At 47.7% G+C, this 22,672-nt stretch overlaps 1 protein-coding gene and 1 long non-coding RNA gene across 6 annotated transcripts in view; one reads left to right on the top strand and one right to left on the bottom strand.

The window, feature by feature from the left end:
* The window catches only part of GSDME (gasdermin E), a 43,709-nt gene extending 31,318 nt beyond the window's left edge, over nt 1-12,391 (bottom strand). For 3 of the 5 annotated variants that reach the window (XR_004970854.1, XM_036327875.1, XM_036327873.1), the window contains exons 1-3: nt 11,910-12,051; nt 4,605-4,834; nt 2,687-2,879 (exon numbers count right to left, since the gene is read on the bottom strand). Coding sequence is in view for 4 of the 5 variants with exons in the window: in XM_036327875.1 (XP_036183768.1) it covers nt 2,687-2,879; nt 4,605-4,815 (404 nt within the window). In the remaining variant the exon portion in view is untranslated. Of the gene's footprint in view, nt 1-2,686; nt 2,880-4,604; nt 4,835-11,909; nt 12,053-12,270 lie in introns of those variants that run through there. The other 2 variants (XM_036327874.1, XM_036327876.1) reach the window with 2 other exon arrangements.
* LOC118666117 lies at nt 11,930-14,479 on the top strand. Its single transcript, XR_004970855.1, has 3 exons — nt 11,930-12,778; nt 13,409-13,448; nt 13,935-14,479. It is a non-coding gene; the product is annotated as an uncharacterized LOC118666117 (long non-coding RNA).
* The last annotated feature ends 8,193 nt before the right edge of the window (nt 14,480-22,672 follow it).

Below are 22,672 nucleotides of genomic sequence, written 5' to 3'. Positions count from 1 at the left end.
CTCCCGCAGGGGCGTGCCAGCTGTCTGACTGCTCTGTGCACAGAAACCCCCGAAAGCCAAACAGGCTTCCCGCTGCTCCCCGTCCTAAGAGCCAAGACCCAGACCAGGAGACAGAATAATTTAGGGGAAAATGACAATAAATGGGCTGCCCTTCAGACCACACAGAGACTCAGATGGCCTGGGAGGTCTCAGGAAAGACACCTTTCGAAAGAGTGCATCTGATGGGAGCTTGAGAGCCGCAGAGCTGCTCTTCCCACAGAGAATATGACGAAAGACAAGGCCACCAGCATTCACTGACTCTGTCCACGGGGCTGGCTTCCTACATCTTTGTTCAAGAACTGAACAAGCACCTCCTGCAACAAGCAAAGCACGCAGAGCCCTGGCCGGTGGCGCGCAGATTTGCTTTACAATATGACAAAGAACGAGAGTGGCATCGGCCTGGATGCTAACACCCACCTCAACCCCACCACAGCCAGCAAAGCACAGAAGGGCAGCATCTCGGGAACCGGCTGGAACCAAGGCCTGAACACAGGGGAAGGAGCTGGCGCGACCCTCACATCCGACGATTAGCTGGGAGAAAACCCTCAAAGGTCACCTGGTCCAATGACTGCACCTACAGGGGAGAACGGGGGCAGGGGCAGAAGGAATGATTTCCCAGGAATAAAATTCCCCAGACCCCAGCTGATTAGAAGCAGTAAATCTGTGGCAGGGATGGGGTGGGTGTGGTGCTTATTCTTAAGGCAGTGACCTGTGGCAGCTGACCATGCAAAACAAGGCAGAAAAGGTACAGAATTTATTACAGGATGAGACATGATCCTAAGAACAAAACACGAATGTGAGTCATCACAAAACGGTCTCAATAAATGTGTTATTCTTCATTCAAAAAAGAGGAGACGCATGATCTATCTTAGCGGGGTTTCCATCGCGCCTGTTTTAAGGTACACGTAGAGCTCTCACTCGAAGGGGTCCCCTCCGTGCATCTGGAAGGCTCATTCCCGTGGCATGCCCTCGTGCCCAGCAATGCTACATGAGCGTTATACACACACACTTGCTTCTTCTAGGCTAGCTGAGGTTTGTTTTCGAGATGGGCACACATCTCGTGGACAATAAACAGAGCACTCTGGATTCTGAGGGCTAAATAACGTGTATACAGACGACAACTTATCTAAATGACCTGAAATAAAAACAGCTGATGCAAATAAGCCCTCAAGAACGTACAGTACTTAAGCCATTACTAACTACCACTCCCAAGGCCACACGTGTATCAAATAGCGTCTTATCAATCCAGTGATACTGTGGGCGTCCAAAGACGGGCAGGTGAAGTAGGTAAGAATTTATGGCTCCAGCGAAGTAGCAAGAACATTAGCCTTATGTATTATCCAACCCCTGGGGTGCCTCACTTTTACCTCTTAGCAACAGACAAGGAAGAGGTGGCTCTGTGGTAAGACCCTTCTTCCATTTCTAGACTTTAAATCTGTCCTTTACCACGTTCCTGCTGTCACCTGTCCCCGCCCCCGGCATCCCTTGGACTGGGGCAGAGGTAGAAGGGACATACCAAGCTACAGAAATGATTTCCCAGGAATAAAATTCCCCAGACCCCAGCTGATTAGAAGCAAGGAATCCGGGCCAGAGATGGGGCGGGTGTGGCGCTTATTCTTAAGGCCGTGTCACCTGTGGCAGCTGACTATGAAAGATAAGGCAGGAAAAGTACAGAATTTATTACAGGATGACACATGATCCTAAGAACAAAACATGAATGTGGATCATCACAAAATGGTCTCAATAAATGTGTTATTCTTCATTCGAAAAAGAGGAGAATTACAATGAACAGGGTTTCTGAAGACCGTCCTGAGGTGATCTCATCCCGGGAAGGACAGACCTAGCTATGCACCTGGGCTTGCTCAGGGGGACGCAGTCCACTGTCCAGCTCCCAGGTACCCTCACTGGGGACCCGGACTCATGCCTCTGCCTTTACAGTCTCTGCTATAATTTTTTAAATATATATTTATATTGATTTCAGAGAGGGAGAGAGAGATAGAAGTATCAACGATGAGAGTATCATTGATCGGCTGCCACCCGCACCCCCCACACTGGGGATGAAGCCCACAACCTGGGCATGTGCCCTGACCGGGAATGGAACCTTGACCTCTTGGTTCATAGGTCGACACTCAACCACGGAGCCACCCTGGCTGGGCTCTCTGCCATAATTTTATCTAGGTTTTCCTCAGCCAGACAAAGACTACAAAAAAAAAAAAAAATTATAGGCCATATCCCTGATGAACATAGATGCAAAAATCCTCAACAAAATAGTAGCAAACTGAATTCAGCAATACATTAGAGTGATCATTCACTATAATCAACTGGGATTTTCCCAGGATGCAAAGCTTGTTCAATATCTGCAAGTAACATGATACACCACCTAAACTGAATGAAGGATAAAGTCCTATGATCCCATCAATAGATGCAAAAAAAGCATTTAACAAAATCCAGCATCCACTTGTGATAAAAAAAAAACTTTCAGCAAAGTGGGGAAACAGAGGAAACACACTTCAACAACATGAAGGCACCGAGCATTCCATACTGTTTCCTGGCCTGACAAGTGTCCACTGGGCACCCTTTCAACAAAGATCCAACTTTAAACACGAGATGCGTCAAAATCCGGAGAGCCAGACGCAGTCCTCCTTACCTGCCAGCGGCCTGTCCAAGGAGCTGCTGCAAGTCCACCTCCTGCTTCCTCAGGCTCCCAAACGAGGACTGGCTCTCCACCAGGCCTTTGCCTCCGACATTCAGCTTGACCTTGCCCAGTGCCGTCTCGATGGCCCCACTCACGTGGTTTTCAAACTTGCCCTCGTATTTCACGAAGTCCGACTCCACGACCACTGCAGTACATGAGACATGGATCCGATGGCGGCATGGCCCCCTCTGTGCCTCAGGCCACCCAGCTTCCCAATCCTGTGCAGACCCGTGGGAAACACGAGGCTTGCGCCCCAAATGGAAAGGTGGCCGCCTCGCCGTGTGTGGGCACAAGAAAATGGCCCCAGCACACCTGCGTGCTGAGAGCTGGTGTGAATGCACGGATGGCCAGGGGCTCTACTGGGGACTTATTTGTTTTTTTATCTCTCAATTCCAATACACACAGGTATAAACAAGGACACCTATAGTATCTGTGGAATTTAATGAATATTTGTCAAGTAAACATCCATTTAACCACTCTCCTGGTGAAGAAATAGAATGTTCTGAATGGGTGCTTTCCCGGGGTGAAAGGACTAGTGACGAGGACACGGAAACAGAAAAAAGAGCCGGTCCAGCCAGGACACAAACGAGTGTCCTGCTTACTCGGTAGCTGGCAGGCTGGCCACCTGGCCTTCCCTGTGGGGAATCTTCCCTTCCCGCCCACCAGCCTTGGGGAACACTCTCCTGGCCTTCACTGCCATCTCCCTGAAAATAAGTCCCTTCGCAGACTTATCTGGTGATATCTGACCTCTACCCCGGTAGGCAATTCCTTGTCACGCAATTCCTTATCTCTGTCTTTCTGCTGTCAGCGGGCATGCCCTTCCCCCTCCCTCAAACACCACCCTCCCTCAAACACACAAGCTCCAGACTCTCCATTCTCCCTCCCCGGCGCCCAGGCACTAAGGAAGATCCTACCACCCGCCTGGTGTCCGAGCTTCCGTCACGTCTCCTGGGAACTGCCACGCTCCTCATCTGGTCATACCCAGGTGATTGCTACAGATTGCCTTAGAGATCGGCCCTTCTTATCTGAACACTAAAGATAAATATCTGGTGATCTCAAACCTGAGCTGCCGCTCTCCAGATTTCTATTGCTTAGATTTTTTTCATCCAACCGAATACCATTATAAAAAGAGCCTCAGTCATCATCCCTCCGTAACATACACTGAGAGTCTCCCAGGAAGTTCACACTTGGCTTTTTCCATTTCCCTGACCCAAGGGTAGCAGGTTCAATTCTAGTCAAGGGCATGTACTTCAGTTGCAGGCTCCATCCCTGGCCCCAGTCGGGACACGTGCAGGAGGCAACCAATCGATGTGTCTCTCTCACATCTGATGTGTGTGTGTGTGTGTGTGTGTGTGTGTGTGTGTGTGTGTCTCCCTTCCACACGCTCTTAAAACCAATGGGGAAAAAATATACTTGGGTGAGGATTAACAAAAAATAAAAAAATTAAGCTATAACCTTTCATGTCAGGTCTGCAGAACGATGTCATTTGAAGAAAAGAGATGTTTTCAAGGCCATAGGCAAGGAACAGAAAAAATCACAAGGGACCACCTTACAATCACTCAAGACAACATGTGTCTAGAGCAGTGGTTCTCAACCTTCCTAATGCCGCGACCCTTTAATACAGTTCCTCATGTTGTGGTGACCCCCAACCATAAAATTATTTTCGTTGCTACTTCATAACTGTAATTTTGCTACTGTTATGAATCGTAACGTAAATATCTGATATGCAGGATGTATTTAGGCGGCCCCTGTGAAAGGGTCGTTTGACCCCCAAAGGTTTCGCGACCCACGGGTTGAGAACCACTAGTCTAGAAGAACCATCATCTTCTATCCTGGGACTAACTGTAAACAAGAAGAAAAGGAAACATACCTGGATTCAGACACTGGTCTTCTGTAAGCACATCTCCAAGGGTGACGGATAAAAACTGGTATTTGGGTCTTTGCCAGCACCAGAATCTGTTTTTTTTGGTCACCAGACTTAGAAGTTGTAACTTATCAGAGTCATTCAGGTTTGATACTGCAATCAGGTTACCTCCATCATCAACTTCTCTAAGAAAATTCCTTGTTGCTTTGGCAAACATTTTGAGAACTCCAGATTACCTGGAAAAATAAGGTTATCCCAAATTAAATAAGTTATTATTTTGTGACTTTATTTTTCCTAAAATTACCTGATTTCTCCCTAGTACCTATCTGTATACATAAAAAAATACCTTCTCTCTAGAAAATTCTCTAGCTTGAGTTCAGAAGATGACAAAGAAATCAAAGTGAAAAACTGAAATATGTGTATAAGTCAGGATAAGTAAGGATATGCTTCAGAAACAAATAACCTCATCTAAATCTTAGCAGCTTGTTACAAAAAAAGGTTTATCTATTCCTCACACTACATGGCCAACACAGGAGGATGGGTGAGCTATGGCATCACCGTCATTTAGGGATGCAGACTGAAGGGGCAGCCATCGCCCGAGCACGTCAGTCATCATCTGGAAAGTCTCACCCAAGCAATGAAATGCCCTGGCCCCGTGGTCGGCAAACCGCGGCTCGCGAGCCACATGCGGCTCTTTGGCCCCTTGAGTGTGGCTCTTCCACAAAATACCACGTGCGGGCGCGCACGTACAGTGCGATTGAAACTTCATGGCCCATGCACAGAAGTCAGTATTTTGTGGAAGAGCCACACTCAAGGGGCGAAAGAGCCACATGTGGCTCGCGAGCCATGGTTTGCCGAGCTGCAGTTTGCCGACCACTGCTCTGGCCCCGAACTGACAGACAACATGTCCGTTCACAATTAGTTAGAACTAGTCACATGGCTTCAGCCAATGATTATGCTCAGGAAATACAATCCTACACCAAGTATTTGGAAGGCAGAGACCTGGAATACCTGCGGAACAACATACTGACCACCCCAATTTGTATCTTACTTATGACCACTTCTAATGGGCTTTTTCTCTGCACTCTGTGATTTCCCCTATTCATAAGCGGAAAGTAACCAGCTATTACTTTTTAACCCAGAAATGAAGGCCCAGTCACACTTCAGCTGGAGGAAGAAAGAAGAGACACATTGGAAGATATTAAAGGACTGTATTCAGTGAATGAATTCTAGACCATTCAATAAATGGTGCTATTTATTGCCATACACAAGAGCAAATTCCCAATGGATTAGATATGGTGGTGTTTTTTAAGGAAAAATGAAACCATAAAAATACTGGAAAAAAATACAGACATATTTGTACACTTGTAAAATGAGAAAGGCCTTTAGGAAGATAATGAAAAACTGAAAAAAAAAAAATTTGTAGTATTTAAATATAACAAAGGACTAGAAGACTTTATAAAAATTTTTACAGATAAAGTTTTTAAATACTATAATATAAACATAAACAAAGGTTATTAACAATTCACAATACGTAACTATACATGTCTGCACCCACACAAATACACACATATATAAGCATTCTTTTTAAAAAGCACAAACTGAAAGAAGATTTTTTAAAACTATCCATGGTCAAAGGTTAAAATGTCTAATGGACAAGAACTGTGTTTTATTTGTTTTTGTACCTTGGTGTCTGAAAGGAACATAGATAATAAAATCATAGGATGAGACAGCTGGGAGTAATCTTAGATGTTAACTAATTTAACCCCCCCTTTTTTTTTTCCAGATGAACCTCCTCTGGGAAATCAGAAAACATTTCTCTTTACCTATCACTAGGTCTCCTCTAAAAAAAACTCTTCTTAGATTATTGTGCAGCTACCTACCCCAGTCCTTGCATATTAACAACAAGAATGAACACTTAAGGAAGAAATTCTACAACACGCAAAAAGTTCCTTTCTGGTCAACAGTGAGCTTCTCGTCTCTATGCGTATCTCTCCACTAAGCACAGGCTCTTACATGCGATGGGTCACTCGCTCATTCTTCGAAACAATCATGGAATCACTCATTAATTATCCTTAAGTTCCGACTATACCCAGGCACCAAGGGGATGCCAGGGACCAAGAGAGGGAACTCAGGAGGAAGCAGATTGGTGGGGTAAGGCTGCTCCGGCTGAGAGTTTGTGTAGGATAAGGGGCAAGGTTCATTTTGCCAAACACGGGAGGAAAGAACTTCAACAAAACAAGTTCCCCCCAGTGGCCTGTGGGAATTCACCCTGCTTGTCCCAGGGAGGACCTGCATGGAGTCTGCCTCGGTTTCCCATCGATCTCAGGACCTCTGTTTTTACGGTTTCTTTTCTGGAACGACTTGAAAGGAAGTTCACTAACTTGCCTTCGGATCCAACAGGTTTCCAGAGCAGCCACACCAGGCTTCCCACTACAAAGCAAAGCAAAGCAAAGGCTCACAAAACCCCATGTGTGGTGAACAGCAAAGCCTCGGTAAGGACGCCAGTTCTCCCCTGAGGGACTGAGGGTGAAGAAGGGGAACTCCTCAGCTGACTTCTTCCATCTAACGTCAAACAGCCCATTTTCCTTCTTGACAGGCGAGGCTGCTTTAGGAAGAGCTAATGGCGGTGGCTGCTGCTTTATAGGTGTTGGTTCCAATCAGGCTTAGCCAATCAAGGAGCTCTGAGAACATGCTCCTTGTGAAGTTAAATTAGAGGGCTCTTTTTTGTTATGCTTGAATACATAATATATTGACACGGCTCAACTATCTAAACTATGAAAAAATATGTACACCAAGGAATCCCTTTCCTCCCGGCCCCATCTACCCTCTCATCCCTCTCCCCGTCAGGTATATCACCTTCGGGTTCTTCACACAAACATGAGTAAAAGGGGTCTACGCTGAGCTGCAGCCGGCTTGCTGTCCTGTAGCGATATATCCCAGAGAGCTTTCCATGTTAGTCCTTCTTCACCACAGCTGCGCAGTGCTCCATCGCGGGACACACCGCTGTTTATTTAATCGGGCCTGTATCGCCCACCTCTTGGGTTATTTCTACATTTTTGTTATTATAAAAATGCCACACTAAATACTCCTGAATGTGTGTCTTCATACATGGGCAAGAGTACCTGAAGGGAGATTTTTAGAAGAGGGACTGCAAGGTCAGTGGGTAAATGCATCCATAATCTCTGGGTTGTACCATTTTGCAGTCACCAATGAGATATGAAAGTATCAGTCTCAACAACAGTGTGTTATCAATTTTTTGTGTTTGTGTCAGTCTCATGGATGAGAAATGGCATCTCAGTACAGTTTTCAGTTACAGCCTATATAATAAAACCCTAATATGCAAATCAACTGAACAGTGGAACGATTGGTCACAATGATGCGCACTGACCACCAGGGGGGGCAGACGCTCAAGGCAGCACCTGGGTTGAGCATCTGCACGCCCCCACCCCAAGAGGAAGGCGACTGGCAGTGGCAATTTGGGGCGGGGCCGGCAAGCAGGCAGCACCAGGCTCCAGCCAAGGTGGGTGCCCGGGGTGGGGGGGGCATCACCCTGCCCGCCAGTCACCCCACAGATAGCCCTGATCGCCGGCGAGGCCTACGGACCCTACCCTATATATTGGGAACAGTCTCTTAGATTTAAAAATTAAAACCTAGCAAGGCTACTCTAACACTGAAGAAACAGGATGATGCAGTGATAACATGTATGGACTCTGGCTTGCACATTTTGTGGTCAGCCCTGATTCTGACACTTATAACTGTGTGACAAAGCCAATTGCTTAACTTCTCTCTGCTTCAGTTTTTCCACCCATAAGATGGGGAAAATGGTACTACTGCCTCCGAAGGATCATGTTATGTACTACTTTTTATAATCAGGGCAAAAAAAAAAAAAAAATGTAGCTGTCCATACAACAGCAAGATGCCTTTCACCTGTATGAGAAGTATGGTCACTGGTGCACGCAGCATCCTAGATTGTGAGAGGGATGTCTGACTACCAGTTTAGGCCCGACATCCCCTGAGGGGTCCTGGATTGCAAGAGGACACAGGCTGGGCTGAGGAACCACCCCCCACCCCCCAATGCACAAATTTCATGCACCAGGTCTCGACTTATTTTAATATAAATGAAATAAGCCTCTTTTATGTAAAGCCTTGTGTATTTCTGTTTCTTAACTGTGACACTGGCCCATTTTCTATTGCCTCATTTTTTCTTTCTTTATTCCTAGAAAATTTTGAAATAATAAATCAGGCAGGATATAGGCTAGAAATGTAATACAGCAGAATTAGTCATTGGGAGATAAACTGCCATACCATTCTGAACCATCTAAAGTAACTGTCCAGCCAGCAAAATTAAATGATTTTTAATTTTGAAAAATCAGAGCTAACTGAAGGTTTTAGACACAGACAAGCACGGAATTATAACCAGAAGCCAGACTTCAGATTCAAATTTCTAGAATGCTCCGACCTGGAAGGAGGTGAAAATGGCGTTAGGAGAGATCCAGCTCTAAATGCTCATGGCCCAAACCCCCCTGCCCCTCTCGGCTGTCCCACAGCCCTGGGCTCTCACCGTGAGAATTCTATCAGCAGATGGTCCCTAGCTCCTGCCATGTGGCCTCCCAGCTCCAAGCAGGTGAACGCGGTCAGGGCATGCAAGCTTGACTCAGATGCCTGGACAAGAGGCTCCAAAGAGGCCAAGAAAGCAAGACAACACCAAGTCAGAAAGGCACACGGCCAACTGGCCACTGGCTCCTGGGAGCAGAGAGTCCTAAAGGCAGATGCCAAAGGAATGACAGCATGAGGAGATGCTGTGACCACCGCTGTCCGATCTTAAGCCTGATTCAGGGCGACGGGAGTAAAATCTTTCAACTCAAGATTCTCCTCCGGAGCAGCTCTGGTTGGTCACCAGGCCTCCGCTGGCACAGTTCCAGGGAAGAAACCTCAATGTCAAAATAAGCTACATCAAGCGGGGGTAGTGGGACCTGTGTGTGGAGTGCCCGCTGTGTGCCAGGCTTTGGGCTAAATCCTCTGCACACATTTCCTCATTTAATCTGCACAACAGCCCTGAGGAGGCATGGCGCACATGTGACAGATGTGGAAACTGAAGTTCAAAGTAACCTGCCCAACATCACAAGAAAAAAAAGCAGCGGCCCTGACGTCCGGAAGCTGCCGGGTCCTATGGCCTCGCCCCGGTGGTGCCAGGCGCGGGCCAGGCCTTCCCCTGGCGAACACGGACAACGTCACAGAACATCAGGCGGGGCCACGCTGGTCACGACAAATCACGACAAAAACCAAGGCCTCTCACAATCTTGCCTGAACACAGACAAAATCTGAACACTGTCCAAACCAGAAAAATGACCAAACACCCCCCACTACTGCCACCCGTCCTGGCTGCGTGACGGCTGCTTCTTGCCAACCACAGCTTGTCGTCCCTCCTTTGAGACAAGATTTAGGAAGATACTCGATACGTACAACTTCCCCACTTCCTGGCAGCGGCCATCAGAGCAAAGTCCTGTTTCCTTAACTCTCCCCCAAACCGCCTGCAGCCCAAATCCGTTAACTTCTTTCTAACACCCACTTACTGAGACCCACACCCCCCAGGGTTCCTCCTGGTGTGAGTCTCCCTCAGTGCAGCAAGCGGCAAACCCAACTTGGAGCTAAATGTCACATCAGAGCTGTGGTTCCCAACCTTGGCTGCACATTACAATCACCTGGGAATCTTTTTAAAATCCTGATTTCTGGGCCTCGTCCTCCGGAAATTCTGTTTCTTTGTTATGGGGTGGGGCCACAATATTATTAACAAAGAAACAGAATTCCCGGAGGACGAGGCCCAGAAATCAGGATTTTAAAAAGATTCCCAGGTGAATCTAATGTGCAGCCGAGGTTGAGAACCACTGCCTTAGAGGATTCACGCTGAGCGTAGCTCCCACCCGAGGCCCACCTGCCTCCCTCGCCTGAGCCCTCCGCACCAGCACCCTCCTCAGGTGACTCCTCGGTCAGTTTTCTTTTTGTTTGTTTTTGTGTGTTTTTTATTTGGGCTACAAATGACTCTTTTTGCGAAGTAAGAAAGTGTGCTGGGAAGGGTAGCCTTCAGTTATGGCGGAAGCAAATCACGGCTACGGAGCGCGCTGTTTCCCCACTCCCAGGGTGATGAGACAGCGCTGAGCTTGTCTCGCGGTTAACAGCTTCACGTTTTGAATTATCTTCGGTTTTCTCAGTAACAAGGTGAAACAGAACCTACTAAAACAGTGTCATTCTTTTATGTCATCGTTGGTGCTCAGGCCCTAGTAGCTGAGCTTACTTTTATAAGACAAATTCAAGACCAAGTACCCTATCACTTCTTTCTGAACTAAAAACCATTATATGAAATTAAACACACACACACAAATGATGGTCACAAGACAGGCAGGAGCTGGGAAAGGCGTCAAGGTGAGGCAGCAAAGGCTTTGGGAAGAGAGGCTGAGGAAGACTGGAGCCCTTGAGGGTTCAAAAAAGAACAAAAAGAAACGCACTGCTGGGACCTGTGAGCCGAGGGGCGGCAGCTGGGCGCGGGGCGGTTTCTGGGCTCTAATTGCCAGCGTTCCCCTTCCCCGCGGTTTGGCTGTTTGCCTCGATCGGAGGAGCACGTTGGCGGTGCGTCCTGAAACCAATTCATTTACTGTAACTTGTGCAGCTGCCTCTCCGGCCGCACAGCCCTGCTCCGCTCCACGCGGACTCCCGGGACAGCGACAGCTGGACTCCACCCCGCATCCCTGCGCACTCCCTGGCGCACAGCGGCTCTCCACCAAGGGCGCTACCCAACGCCCCGCACCATCACCCGCCCCCCGCCCGGCCGCCCGCCGCCGCCTCCAGGTGCAGGTGGGAAGCGGCTCCGCACGGGAGGGCCCCGGAGGCCGGGCGGCAGCTGCGACGCCCTCCCACCCGGGCCGAGAACACGGGAGACTTGGCTCCCCCATCCCACGCAGGCGGGGGGGGCTCGCCCGGGTGCAGAGCCTGAAACCACGTCTGCGGGGCCCCGCCGGCCCCCGGGAGGGGAGACCTCCGCACGCACAGCCCGCGGAGAAACAGGAACAAAGGCTGAAGGAGTGGGGAGGGCGGCGGCGCGGGAAGACGGTGCCAGCGGCCCTGGCAACCAGCGGGGAAGGCAGTGGCAGCGCGAAGGGGAGGACGGGGAAGGGGTTGGGGGGCTCAGGGGAGGGGGACTGGGAAGGGGGGACGGGAGGGGCGCCACGCGGGCAGCTGTCCAGCCGCCGGACCCGCCTCCCTTAGGGGGGACAGAGGAGGGGGTCCGGAGAGGGAAGGGCCGCCCGCACTTACCTCCCGCGCCCGCAGCTCAGCCCCCGCAGTCGCGCGCCCCGTGCGGACCCAGCCAGGATGCCGGGCGGGGCGGGGGCGGGGGCGGGGGCTCGCGGGCCCAGGGCGGCCTGGCGGGACCTTTGCTCGTCCCCGCCCCCGGAGCCCGGGGCGCGCGGGAGCCGGGGCAGCGGGCGCGCGCGGCGGGAGGGGGCGCTGTGCGGGGCGCGGGGAGGCCGGCGCGCGCCGGGCCAGGAGCCGGGCTGCAGCCGAGGTGGGGCCGGGGCTGGGCGGCTGCGTCCCGAGACCCGCGCCAAGGCCCGGAGAGAGCTGGGTCCCTTTCTTCAGGGTCTGCCCAGCGGGTCCTGGGCGCCCTAGGCCTCACCTGCCGCCCGCTGCGCCTGCAAGTGGCCGCACCCCCGCCGCCGATCGCCGCGTGCACTGGCTCTGTGGCTTCACGTGCCCGGGGGTGTCCGGATTTGTGGTGTGACCGAGCCTACACTCGGTCCTGACGCTTATGAATAATTCATGTGACTACTAGTTCCTCGAGGGCAGAATCCAACATCCCTCACATGCCAGGTGCTCGGCGAGCGCCCAGGGAGTGAGTGCGTCTGGGCATAGTCGGTGCCCACGTTGCTTGCTGATGGGCTGACGAACATCACCGGCTTTCCGTCACTGTTCCTGGGCACCTTCTCAGCGGTGCCCTCCGCCGGCCTGAGGACCGTGAGGAACGCAAGTCCTGCCCCGAGGACTTACACGCAGGAGGATTGTTTCCTCGCCGCTCAGCTGGGCCAGGGGAGAGGCAGGGCTTCCCCGGGCCCATATGCTCTGCGTCTGGATTACAGTTCCCGGCCTCCGGGCATTTATCTCAGCAAAGCCGTTCCTGACTACAGGTACTCCTCAGCTTAAGATGGGGTTACATCTAGATAAACCCATCATAAGTTGAAAATGCATTTAATACACCTAAACTACCAAACATTATGTAGCTTAGCCTCGCCCAGCTTAAACATGCTTAGAACACCTCCATTAGCCTGCGGTTGGGCAAAATCATCTAATACGCTGTGTAGTGCTAAGTGTTGAGGCTGGTCGCCACTGCCCAGCGTCGGAAGAAGGTACCCGAGCATGTGCCTAGATATGAATCCATCTACTGGTTGCATCCTGCTTCCACACCATCGTAGAGTAGAAAATGGTAAGTCCAACCATCCTAAGTCGGAGACCGTCTGTATTCAAATTAGAAGTACGGACAGTCCACCAACCCGCAGGAACACTCCTAGCTCTCTCCTGCTTTATTCTTCTCCTTTGCACTGATCACGCCCTGAGAGACTAGAACTAGATGCACATGTCATACTTTTTTCATATCGTATTCTATCTTTCCCTTCCCTAGAATGCCAGCTCCATGAGGGCAGGGTCTTTTGTCCGTTTTGTTTACAATACCCAGCACCTAACATAGTACTAGATGCCTGGTAGTCAGTCAATAATTGTGAAATTAATTAAAGCTTCCTTCTGTTTGTTTCTCCAACTAGGTTGTAGGGTCTCACTCATCGTTGCAGTGTCTGGCGCAAGGTAGGTGCACAATGAGCGGTTGCTGATGAATGAGTGAAAAGCAAGGGTTGGGCGTGGTGGTCTTCCTGAGGTCCCCTGCCTTGCCAAAGGGATGAGGGGTGGGGGAGGGAGGCCTAAGCACTTTCCTGGCCCTGTCTAGAGACATTTCATCCAGGCTGTTGGTTCTCTACCTTCATAAAACCATATAGTCATGATGACTCTGGCTTGTTATCAGAGAGTATTGCCTCCTGACACCGGCCATTGATCTTAAGAACAGAATGTGCTCTGTCTGCATAGGCTACGGCTTATCGCTGAGAGTGCATGAGCTTTTTGGTGTAACAGTTACTGAGTGACTTCAAATTCTTTCACTCCTTTTGTCCTGTCCATTGTCTTTCAATTAAATGTCTGAGGAAGCAGATAATATTTATATTGCACTTTCAAGTTACTGTTGCCAGGCATGGCTCTGAGGCCATTGCATGCGTTGATTGGCTCATTTAATCCTCACAGCAGCCAGGTGGAGGTCTAAGTTGCAATGAGTAAACTGAGGCACAAGCTGGGAAGCCCATCCAGCCAGGAAGAGGCAAAGCCAAGATTTAAACACAGATCATTTGACGCCCATCAGCGCTTTTAGACCACCAGACGGTACGTTCTCTTCAGAACAGAAGATAGGGAGCACCCTAGGAGTTACATCACCGGGCAGTGTTTGAACACATCTGTGTGTGCTGAGAGGGAGGGATGAATTGTGTATAAGCAGAGCCCCTCTCCTCCCTCCCCCTCTCTACTTTTCTGTTTTATTTTTAACAGTTGTGCTTATTATTATGAATTAAAAGCATTTGAAGACAGATGGACCAATACACGTTGGGAATTTTTAGCCCAACGAGAAAAAGAAGTGAATAAAAAGAAAATATCAAACCCCAATCATCTCACTCCATTGTAGATATATCCCTTTAAGAAAATGGGACTGTGTGGAAACAGAATTTTACAGCGGATAAACCTGGGTGGTCATAGGGATGATAAATCTTTGCTTTTAAAAAGATTTATTATATAAACTACTAGAGGGCCGGTGCATGAAAGTCGTGCATGAGTAGGGTCCCTAGGCCTGGCCGGTGATCAGGGCCAATCGGGGCCTTCGGGCTGCCAGCTGGGTCTCCCTTTCCCCAGCTGCCAGCTGCTAGCTGGGGCCTCCCGTCATTCCATGCCGCCCCCTAGTGGTCAGCACACATCATAGCAAGCAATTGAACTCCTGGTCTCCTGGTCAAACTCCCGAAGGGACTATTTGCATATTGGGCTTTTATATATATAGATGCAGAACTTCTGAAACACACCCATGGGGACTCCTGTATTCCTTACTCTATCCCTAGATCCTTACTGAGTAACCAACTTGTAAAGGCCAGCAAAAATTGATAAACTTGATTAAGGGGGTATAGTTCATGAATGACCATTTTAACCCTTTGAGTGCCAACCAATATCCTAAGAACTATGCTAAAATTGCCACGGCATTTTTGCTGATTTTACAGCTGTTTAGGAAAAAAATTATGAATCGCAAGTAAATGAAGTTACATATTCAAAAACTTAAGGAAACCTTTACTACATCTGTTTTCATCTTTGACATATATTGTTTGCTGATTGTATTATAAAATACTAGTAGAAGAAAAAATTTGAACAAATCAGATAATGTTAAAATAGAGGGACACCCTTCTCCAATATCTTCCACAAAATCATCATCTTCACAGCAAGAACTGACATATTTAGCAATATCATCATCACTAATAAAAGCAGACTTAGAACTGGACGCCATTTCGAAGCTTTAGGGCTACAAAATCTGAGTAAACTTCATAAAATCTTAGTACCTGTAAAAAATTAGGCAGATCAATGCCAGTGGTCAATTTTAGAACTACAAACATTCGGCATCATAACTAATCTGCACTTAGGTGCCATCTGTCAATTAAGAGTGAACTACTAGCATCTAATAGTGATACTGCAGGAGGAGCGCGATTGCGCTCCCTGGCACTAAAAGGGTTAATGCTCCAGCTCTGTATCACTGCCACAAGCACCTTCTAGTTCTTTGGGAGCCACTTTTGGAGAGACCTGCACTCTTTTATTTATTTATTTTTTTCAATTACAGTTGATATTCAATCTTATATAGTTTCAGGTGTGCAGCATAGTGGTTGGACATTTATATAATTTATGAAGTGATTGCCCCGATAAGTCTAGAACTCATCTGAAAGAAACATTCCAATTAAAAAAATGGGCAGAGGGCCTTAATAGATATTTCTCCAAAGAGCACATACAGATGGCAACAGACATATGAAAAGATGCTCAAAGTCACTATTCATCAGAGAGATGCAAATGAAAACCACACTGAGACACTGCCTGCACTCCTAGATGGACCCCTCTATGGAGGAGAAAGCACACACACAGGCTTGGCTTGATCAGATTTGGGTCAGATCCAGGCTACCCCTTGCCAGCTGAGTGACCTGACAAGATGGCGTCAACCACGTCCAATGCGTTGGCAGGAACGGCTGGGAGGCAACACTCAGCTGGGGTTATCGAGCGGGCCCGCTACCTGTGTCCTCTATCATCGTAGTCCCAGGGAGGCAGACTTCAAATGTGGAGGTTCAGGGCTCCAAAGGGGAGTGTTCCAAGAAAGAAGGCAGGAGCTGTGTCTATGACTCAGCCCCTGTTGTCACTTCCATTGTTAAAGCATGGCCCTATTCAGAGAGGATATTTACATCTTCCAGGACTTCTCATGCTATCACACTTGTTTCTTTGAAATTCTCGTTGAGTAAACAAAGTGAGTCAAGACTCCTATATTTGTGTCCACTGTTCATGTACAAGCATTTCTTTGCCAGCATTAAGGAGATCTGTAATGAAGACCACTAGTTATGACCAGACGCCAGGTGGGTGGAGACATTCAAGAGTAATGCAATTCAGATGCTCTTCTCATCTCATTGTCATTGTTCGTAAAGATTGTTCAGCATCTGATTTTGCTATACCAGCACAGAGAAGGGCAAAGCCATGCATCCACCATTTTGTTAATCTAACGAACATTTATTAAACCTACTGTGTGCCAACCCTATTAGATACTGACGATATAATGGTGAGGGAGGGAAACGTGGTCCATGCCTCACAGAGCTCGGGAGTCTATCTGGGAAGGCAGACAGAGAAAGAATAAGGTTAAAGGGTGAGAAGTTCCATGGACCTGGGCCATGGGAAGGCTTGGCTGGAGCATCGAACATGATGGAGGAGGAAAAGTATTTGAGCCCCCGGACGTCAGTGAGCCATGGAAGGGAGATCTAGGGTGGGGGTGGTGGGGGTGGAGGGGAGTGGGCCCTGCTTCCTTAGGAACCAGGCTGATAGCGGCGCTGTCATTTCCACTCAAGGCTGCCAAGGCGGCCTGGGCATGGACGTCTCCAGCAGGTAGAGAAGAAAAGAACCTGGAGGCTCCCTCGTGGGAGACTTTCATGGGCCAAACACCTCAGTGTACCTTCCTTGGCCCAGAAACCAGTCACATGGTCCCCTAACCACAAGAGAAGCTAGAAAATATAGACTTTGAGCCCGGGAATAAAAGATAAAATGGGTTTCCGAGAGCAGTGGCAGACTCAGCTTCAAAGTGCTTTTAGAGGACAAAAAAGGTGTTGGCCAAGCTCAGGGCTTTTATAAGAATTCCAATTAAGGAAACTCTGACAGCTACCCTGTTTTTAGCTTAAATAATTTATTTTCGGATTAGAGAACACATACTATTAAAAAAATTAAATCTCTCTTAATCCTATGCCTGATTTAGAGGATATCTAAGAATACATGGAAAAACAGGTGATAGAGTAAAGATGGTATTTTCATCAATAAGAATTATAACAGATAAAACTTCTGAGCTGAGTTTTAATTGTCTGGGGAGAGTGGGAATTGTGTACACATTTGTTGTTTGGTAAGGTTCTTAAAAAGGCTAATTGCAATGGAAAAAAGCAATTTGGCAAGAAAAAATTATCTTGGCATCTGACTCAATGCCAAGATGCCAATTGACTTGATTGTGAAAAGCACCAGTGCAACTAAGGAGAAAATAAACAAATGGGACTACATCAAAATAAAAGGCTTCTGCACAGCAAAAGAAACCATCAACACAACAGCAAGAAAGCCCACTGCTTGCTGTAATATTTACCAATGTTATCTCCAATAAGGGTCAATCTCCAACATTTACAGGGAACTCATACAACTTAACAAAAGGAAGATAAACAATCCAATAAAAAAAAAAAGGGCAACAGACATTTTTCGAAAGAAGACATACAGAGGCCGAGAGACATATGAAAACATGCTCAAAGTCACTAATCATCTGAGAGATGCAAATCAAAACAACAACGAGGTACCATCTCACACCTGTCAGAATGGCTATCATCAACAAATCAACAAATGACAAATGCTGGCAAGGATGTGGAGAAAAAGGAATCCTCGTGCACTGCTGGTGGGAGTGCAGACTGGTGCAGCCACTGTGGAGAACAGTATGGAGTTTCCTCAAAAAGTTAAAAATGGAACTCCCATTTGACCCAGTGATCCCACTTCTAGGAATATATCCCAAGAAACCAGAAACACCAATCCAAAAGGATATATGCACCCCTATGTTCATAGCAGCACAATTCACCATAGCTAAGATTTGGAAACAGCCTAAGTGCTCATCAGCAGATGAGAGAACTAAAAAACTGTGGTACATCTACACAATGGAATACTACGCTGCTATAAAAAAGAAGTGACATTTACCATTTGCAACAACATGGATGGAACTGGAGAGCATTATGCTAAGTGAAATAAGCCAGTCAGAGAAAGATAAGTATCACATGATCTCACTCAGATGTGGGACATAATGAACAACATAAACTGATGAACCAAAAGAGATCCAGAGACAAGGTACCACTGAACAGACCGTCCAACCTCAGAGAGAAGGCAGGGGAAGGGAGGGTTAGGGATCAACCAAAGGACTTGTATGCATGCATATTAGCTTAACCAATGGACACAGGCACTGGGGCGGTGGGGGCTTGTCCTGGGGGGTGGGAGTGGCCAGGGGCGGGTATCACTGGGGAAAGGGAGACATATGTAATATTTTAAACAATTAAAAAAAAAAAAAAAAAAGGAAAGCACCAGTGCAACAAATTTGTAGCCTAAACCCCGTGAGCAAACAGCTCAGGAATTGAAGTCCCCATCACCTCTGGGCACCTGAGAGAGTTCAATTTGCTTCAAAATATTGGTAGAGATGGATTTTTTTCTTTTTAATGCTCACCCAAGGATATGTTTTGTCTTTACTGGTTTTTAGAGAGAAAGGAAGGAAGGGAGGGAGGGAGAGGGAGGAAGAGAGAGACATTGATGTGGGAGAGAAACATTGATTCATTGTCTCCTTTATGCATCCTGACCGCGTCCTGACCAGGGATCGAACCCGCAACCTAGGTATGTGCCCTGACCGGGGATCGAACCCACATCCTTTCGGTGTACTGGACGACGCTCCAACCAATGGAGCCACCTGGCCAGGGCTCTTTTTTTCTATTAGTATACTTTGAAATCCTCAAGCATCATTTTTCCCATGAGAAGAACTGTGCCTGCCTGTGAGAAGGCGGGTTTCCCTGAGGAATCTAGACGCCAGCGGGAACTTCAGGTAGCCTGCTTCCTGAAAGCTAAGCCCTCTTCCTGCGTTCACGTGCTCATATTGAAAACATCAACACGCGCTGGGTCACTGTATGTATCAGCTTCACTGGACTAATGCATGACCGGGGAGCTGGGGAGACCTCATTTCTGCGTGTTTCTGGAAATAGATTAGCACTTGAATCTGAAGGCCGAGTAAAGAAGACACCCTCACCCAGGCAGTGGCACCCTCCAATCCCTTCAGGGTCTGAGCGAAACAAGAAGGTGGAGGAGGGGGCATATGCTCTCTCTGCCTGAGTTGGGGCATCATCTCCTGTCCTCAGATCTTGGCATCGCTGGTCCTCTGACTTTCACCCCAAACCCTGCCCCACAGGGTAATGCCAGACATTCCCTCCAGCAACGATTAGCCTCATCTTCCAGAATTAGACATAGGCTCGCAATGTAAATATCCCCTCGGGAAGTCTCCCTGCCACCAACAAGCCCACGAAGGCATGAATGTTGACACAGGTTGGTGCCGGATAGCAGGGTTTGATGGGGAAGCGGAAAGATGGAAGGGTTACAAAGAGGAAACCGCTAATTATTTCACAACTCTGCTCCTGTCAGCTTAGAACCGTGGGCACCAGGTTCAGAGGATGGCTACATTTTTGATGCTTACATTGTGTCCAGCATGGTCCTTCACATACATTATTTTGTTGGACCTTTCTACAACTCCAAAGAGTGTTGTTACCTCTGTTTTACAGATGAAAAACACTAAATCTTAGAGGCACCCTACTCATCTAGCACTGCTGGGACCAGCATTTAACCTCAGATCTGAGTCCAGGCCTTAACTTTTGACTCCTCCCAAGCAGGTAAATTTTGTGAGGAAGTCAAACATTTAAATGCAATGCAGAAAGTCCAACTTTTCACTTTCAGGTCAATGCATATTTACTCACTCAAAGTGGGTTGTTATTTCTTTTGTTTTTAAAAGTTCCCTGGAATAGTGACTCCTACAACTGCCCCTGCAGTCCAGCTTACTGATTTCTGTTGTGCTGACATTAAAATATATCTTTTTGTATGCCACCCAGAAATCTCCTTTCCTAGGACAGTGGGGAAATGGGGCAGCCTGGTTTGGGGCTGGATTGCCAAGCAAGGAGGAAGTTGTCGGACCTCCCTCCTGTTTCGACTAAAGCTTTGTCACTGGGATCAAATTACATTTAAAATCTTTCTTTATCCAAAAAACCTACAAGAACCAAAACATTTTCTCAGATCACAGTTTAAAGGCTGGTTTCCTCTTTTACGTCTTGTCTGATAAAGTCTCTGTTATTCACAGGTCCAGAAAAAATTGCTGCTGTTGGCCCTCAGGCCTGTTTGTATGAGATTTTAGTAATGCCATCTGCGTTTGCTTCATTAATGTTTTATTAAGGACCATCTGGCTGTTGCTACAGATCATATAGACTCTCCAATGTGTTGGTTCTCACCCATCAATAAATGATCAAGTGTCATGGGAAGCAAAAGAGATTACAGTGGGTAGTGGAAGGAGCAGGAGACCAGGCCATCCATGGTCCAAGGTTTCCCCCAGCTGGCCTCGGGGCCAGCACGGTCCCGCCACCTCCCTGGTCCCATGTGTTTTATCTGAAGACCGAACGTTGAACTCTGTGGATGAAAAAGGGGCCGCAGACTAAACCTGACAAGCTCAGGGGAGGCTCCCATGGCAGGTCTTACAAACTCAGAGACCGGAAGTAACCACGTAGGAGGGTCTGAACCTAAAAGCTCCCAAGGAAAAGCAGGTCATGGCAGCACATCCTGGGCCTGTACCTGTAGCTTCCTTGGCAAAGCTCAATTTTTACCATAACTGAGCCTATTGTCTTTTTGCATCTAAGACACCGTACCTGTCAGAATAATCTTTTTTAGTCCCTCAGGGCACAACTGCTGACCTGAGCACAAGGCCACAGGACACCTGCCCTGGCTGGGTAGCTCAATTGGTTAGAGTGCCGTCCAGATATGCCAGGGTTACAGGTTCAATCTCCAGTAAGGGCCCATACAAGAACCAACCAATGAATTCATACACAAGTGGAACAACAAATAGCTCTCTCTCTCTCTCTCAAATCAGCAAATAAATAAAATTTAAAAGAAGAAAAAAGACCACAGAACACCTCATTGGTATTTGTTCCAGATACCATCTCTATGTGCTGTAAATATTAACTATCCTGTACCCACCAATGTAAAAGAAATACGTGTTTCTCTACTTTGTCTTTTTATCCAATCCCAGAGATGTCCCTGCTTTGCTTCCTCCCACCCCCTGAATCTACCGCCGATGGAGTTTATGAAGCCCTCCTTCCGTCTCTTCCTTTTATTCTAATGTACAAAGTAAGCTGGAAACGGCCATTCTCTGGAGCATTTTCTCAGTCTACTGAGATTTTGCTTCCAGGCAATTGTTAGTTTGGCTCAAATACTCATAAAAATTCTCTATAGGTTTGGACATTTCTTACTTCCAAAGCTCAATCTCTCAGATCACTTCAAACTTTAAATTCTGGGTCAGAAGCTCAAATGCAGAGCTGTGGACCCCAAACCTAGGAGCACTGGAGAGGGGATCCTGTGCTGGGACCCAGTGGACAGAGAGCTGGTGAGGACTGGGCTGGCGAGAGCACACTCCTAGCTGGATGGAGCACTGCAGAGCCTGGGGCAGGAGTGGGGGACGGAGACTGGAGGCTGAGAGCAGCCTGGAGAGGACTTTACATGACCATGAGGAGTCACCACGTAGGTCTTTTCTCTACACCACCTGCAGGGTAAGCAGGTGGCACAGTGCCTTCATATATTTGGTGCCTAATAATAAGAGCTGTTGATTTTCTTGTGGACGTCTTTCTCATCCAGGGCTAGCGGTGTCCATGACTAACTTGTTTTGTGGATTTGCAAAAGGTTTTGGGATTTAGAAATTACATATGGTTCAGTAATTTTTCAGAAATCCTGGTCGCTACAACTTAAAAAAAGGTGTTTTTTTGTTTGTTTGTTTTTTTAAATATATTTTATTGATTTTTTACAGAGAGGAAGGGAGAGGGATAGAGAGTTAGAAACATCGATGAGAGAGAAGCATCGATCAGCTGCCTCCTGCACACCCCCCACTGGGGATGTGCCCACAACCCAGGTACATGCCCTTGACCGGAATCGAACCTGGGACCCTTCAGTCCGCAGGCCGACGCTCTATCCTCTTAGCCAAACTGGTTAGGGCAAAAAAAAAAAAAAAAGGTGTTTTTATTTATAAAGAAGCCCATGAGATGAGACCTGACTTAAGAGATAAAGAACCTAATTGCCAGGCACTTGGGTTTTCTTCCTTTCTTTTTTTTTTTTTTTTTTAATTAAGTTTAATTTTTTTTTTTTTAATGGAAGTTGGGTTATTTCAAACCATGAAACATCCAGTAACATCCAAGGACCTACAGTGATGGAGTGGGTAGTGGGTACTGGTTAAGTTATGGGATGGCATTGTTGTAGGACTCTATGCTCTTGAACCCTGGGCTGCCTTCCCAGTGTGGTAGCAGCAGGCGCAGGCGATATGCAAGCCAGCACTCAGCAACAGACCAAGCTTCCCTTTTCCCCACCTCCATCCCTGAAGAGTCTGTCTGTAATCTCCTGGAAACCCATCAATGTCA

Source organism: Myotis myotis, unplaced genomic scaffold (assembly GCF_014108235.1).
Source record: "Myotis myotis isolate mMyoMyo1 unplaced genomic scaffold, mMyoMyo1.p scaffold_m19_p_11, whole genome shotgun sequence".
In the NCBI taxonomy this organism is placed as follows: domain Eukaryota; kingdom Metazoa; phylum Chordata; class Mammalia; order Chiroptera; family Vespertilionidae; genus Myotis; species Myotis myotis.
The sequence above is the reverse complement of the archived record's forward strand: the minus strand, read 5'-3'. Positions and strand labels throughout refer to the sequence as shown.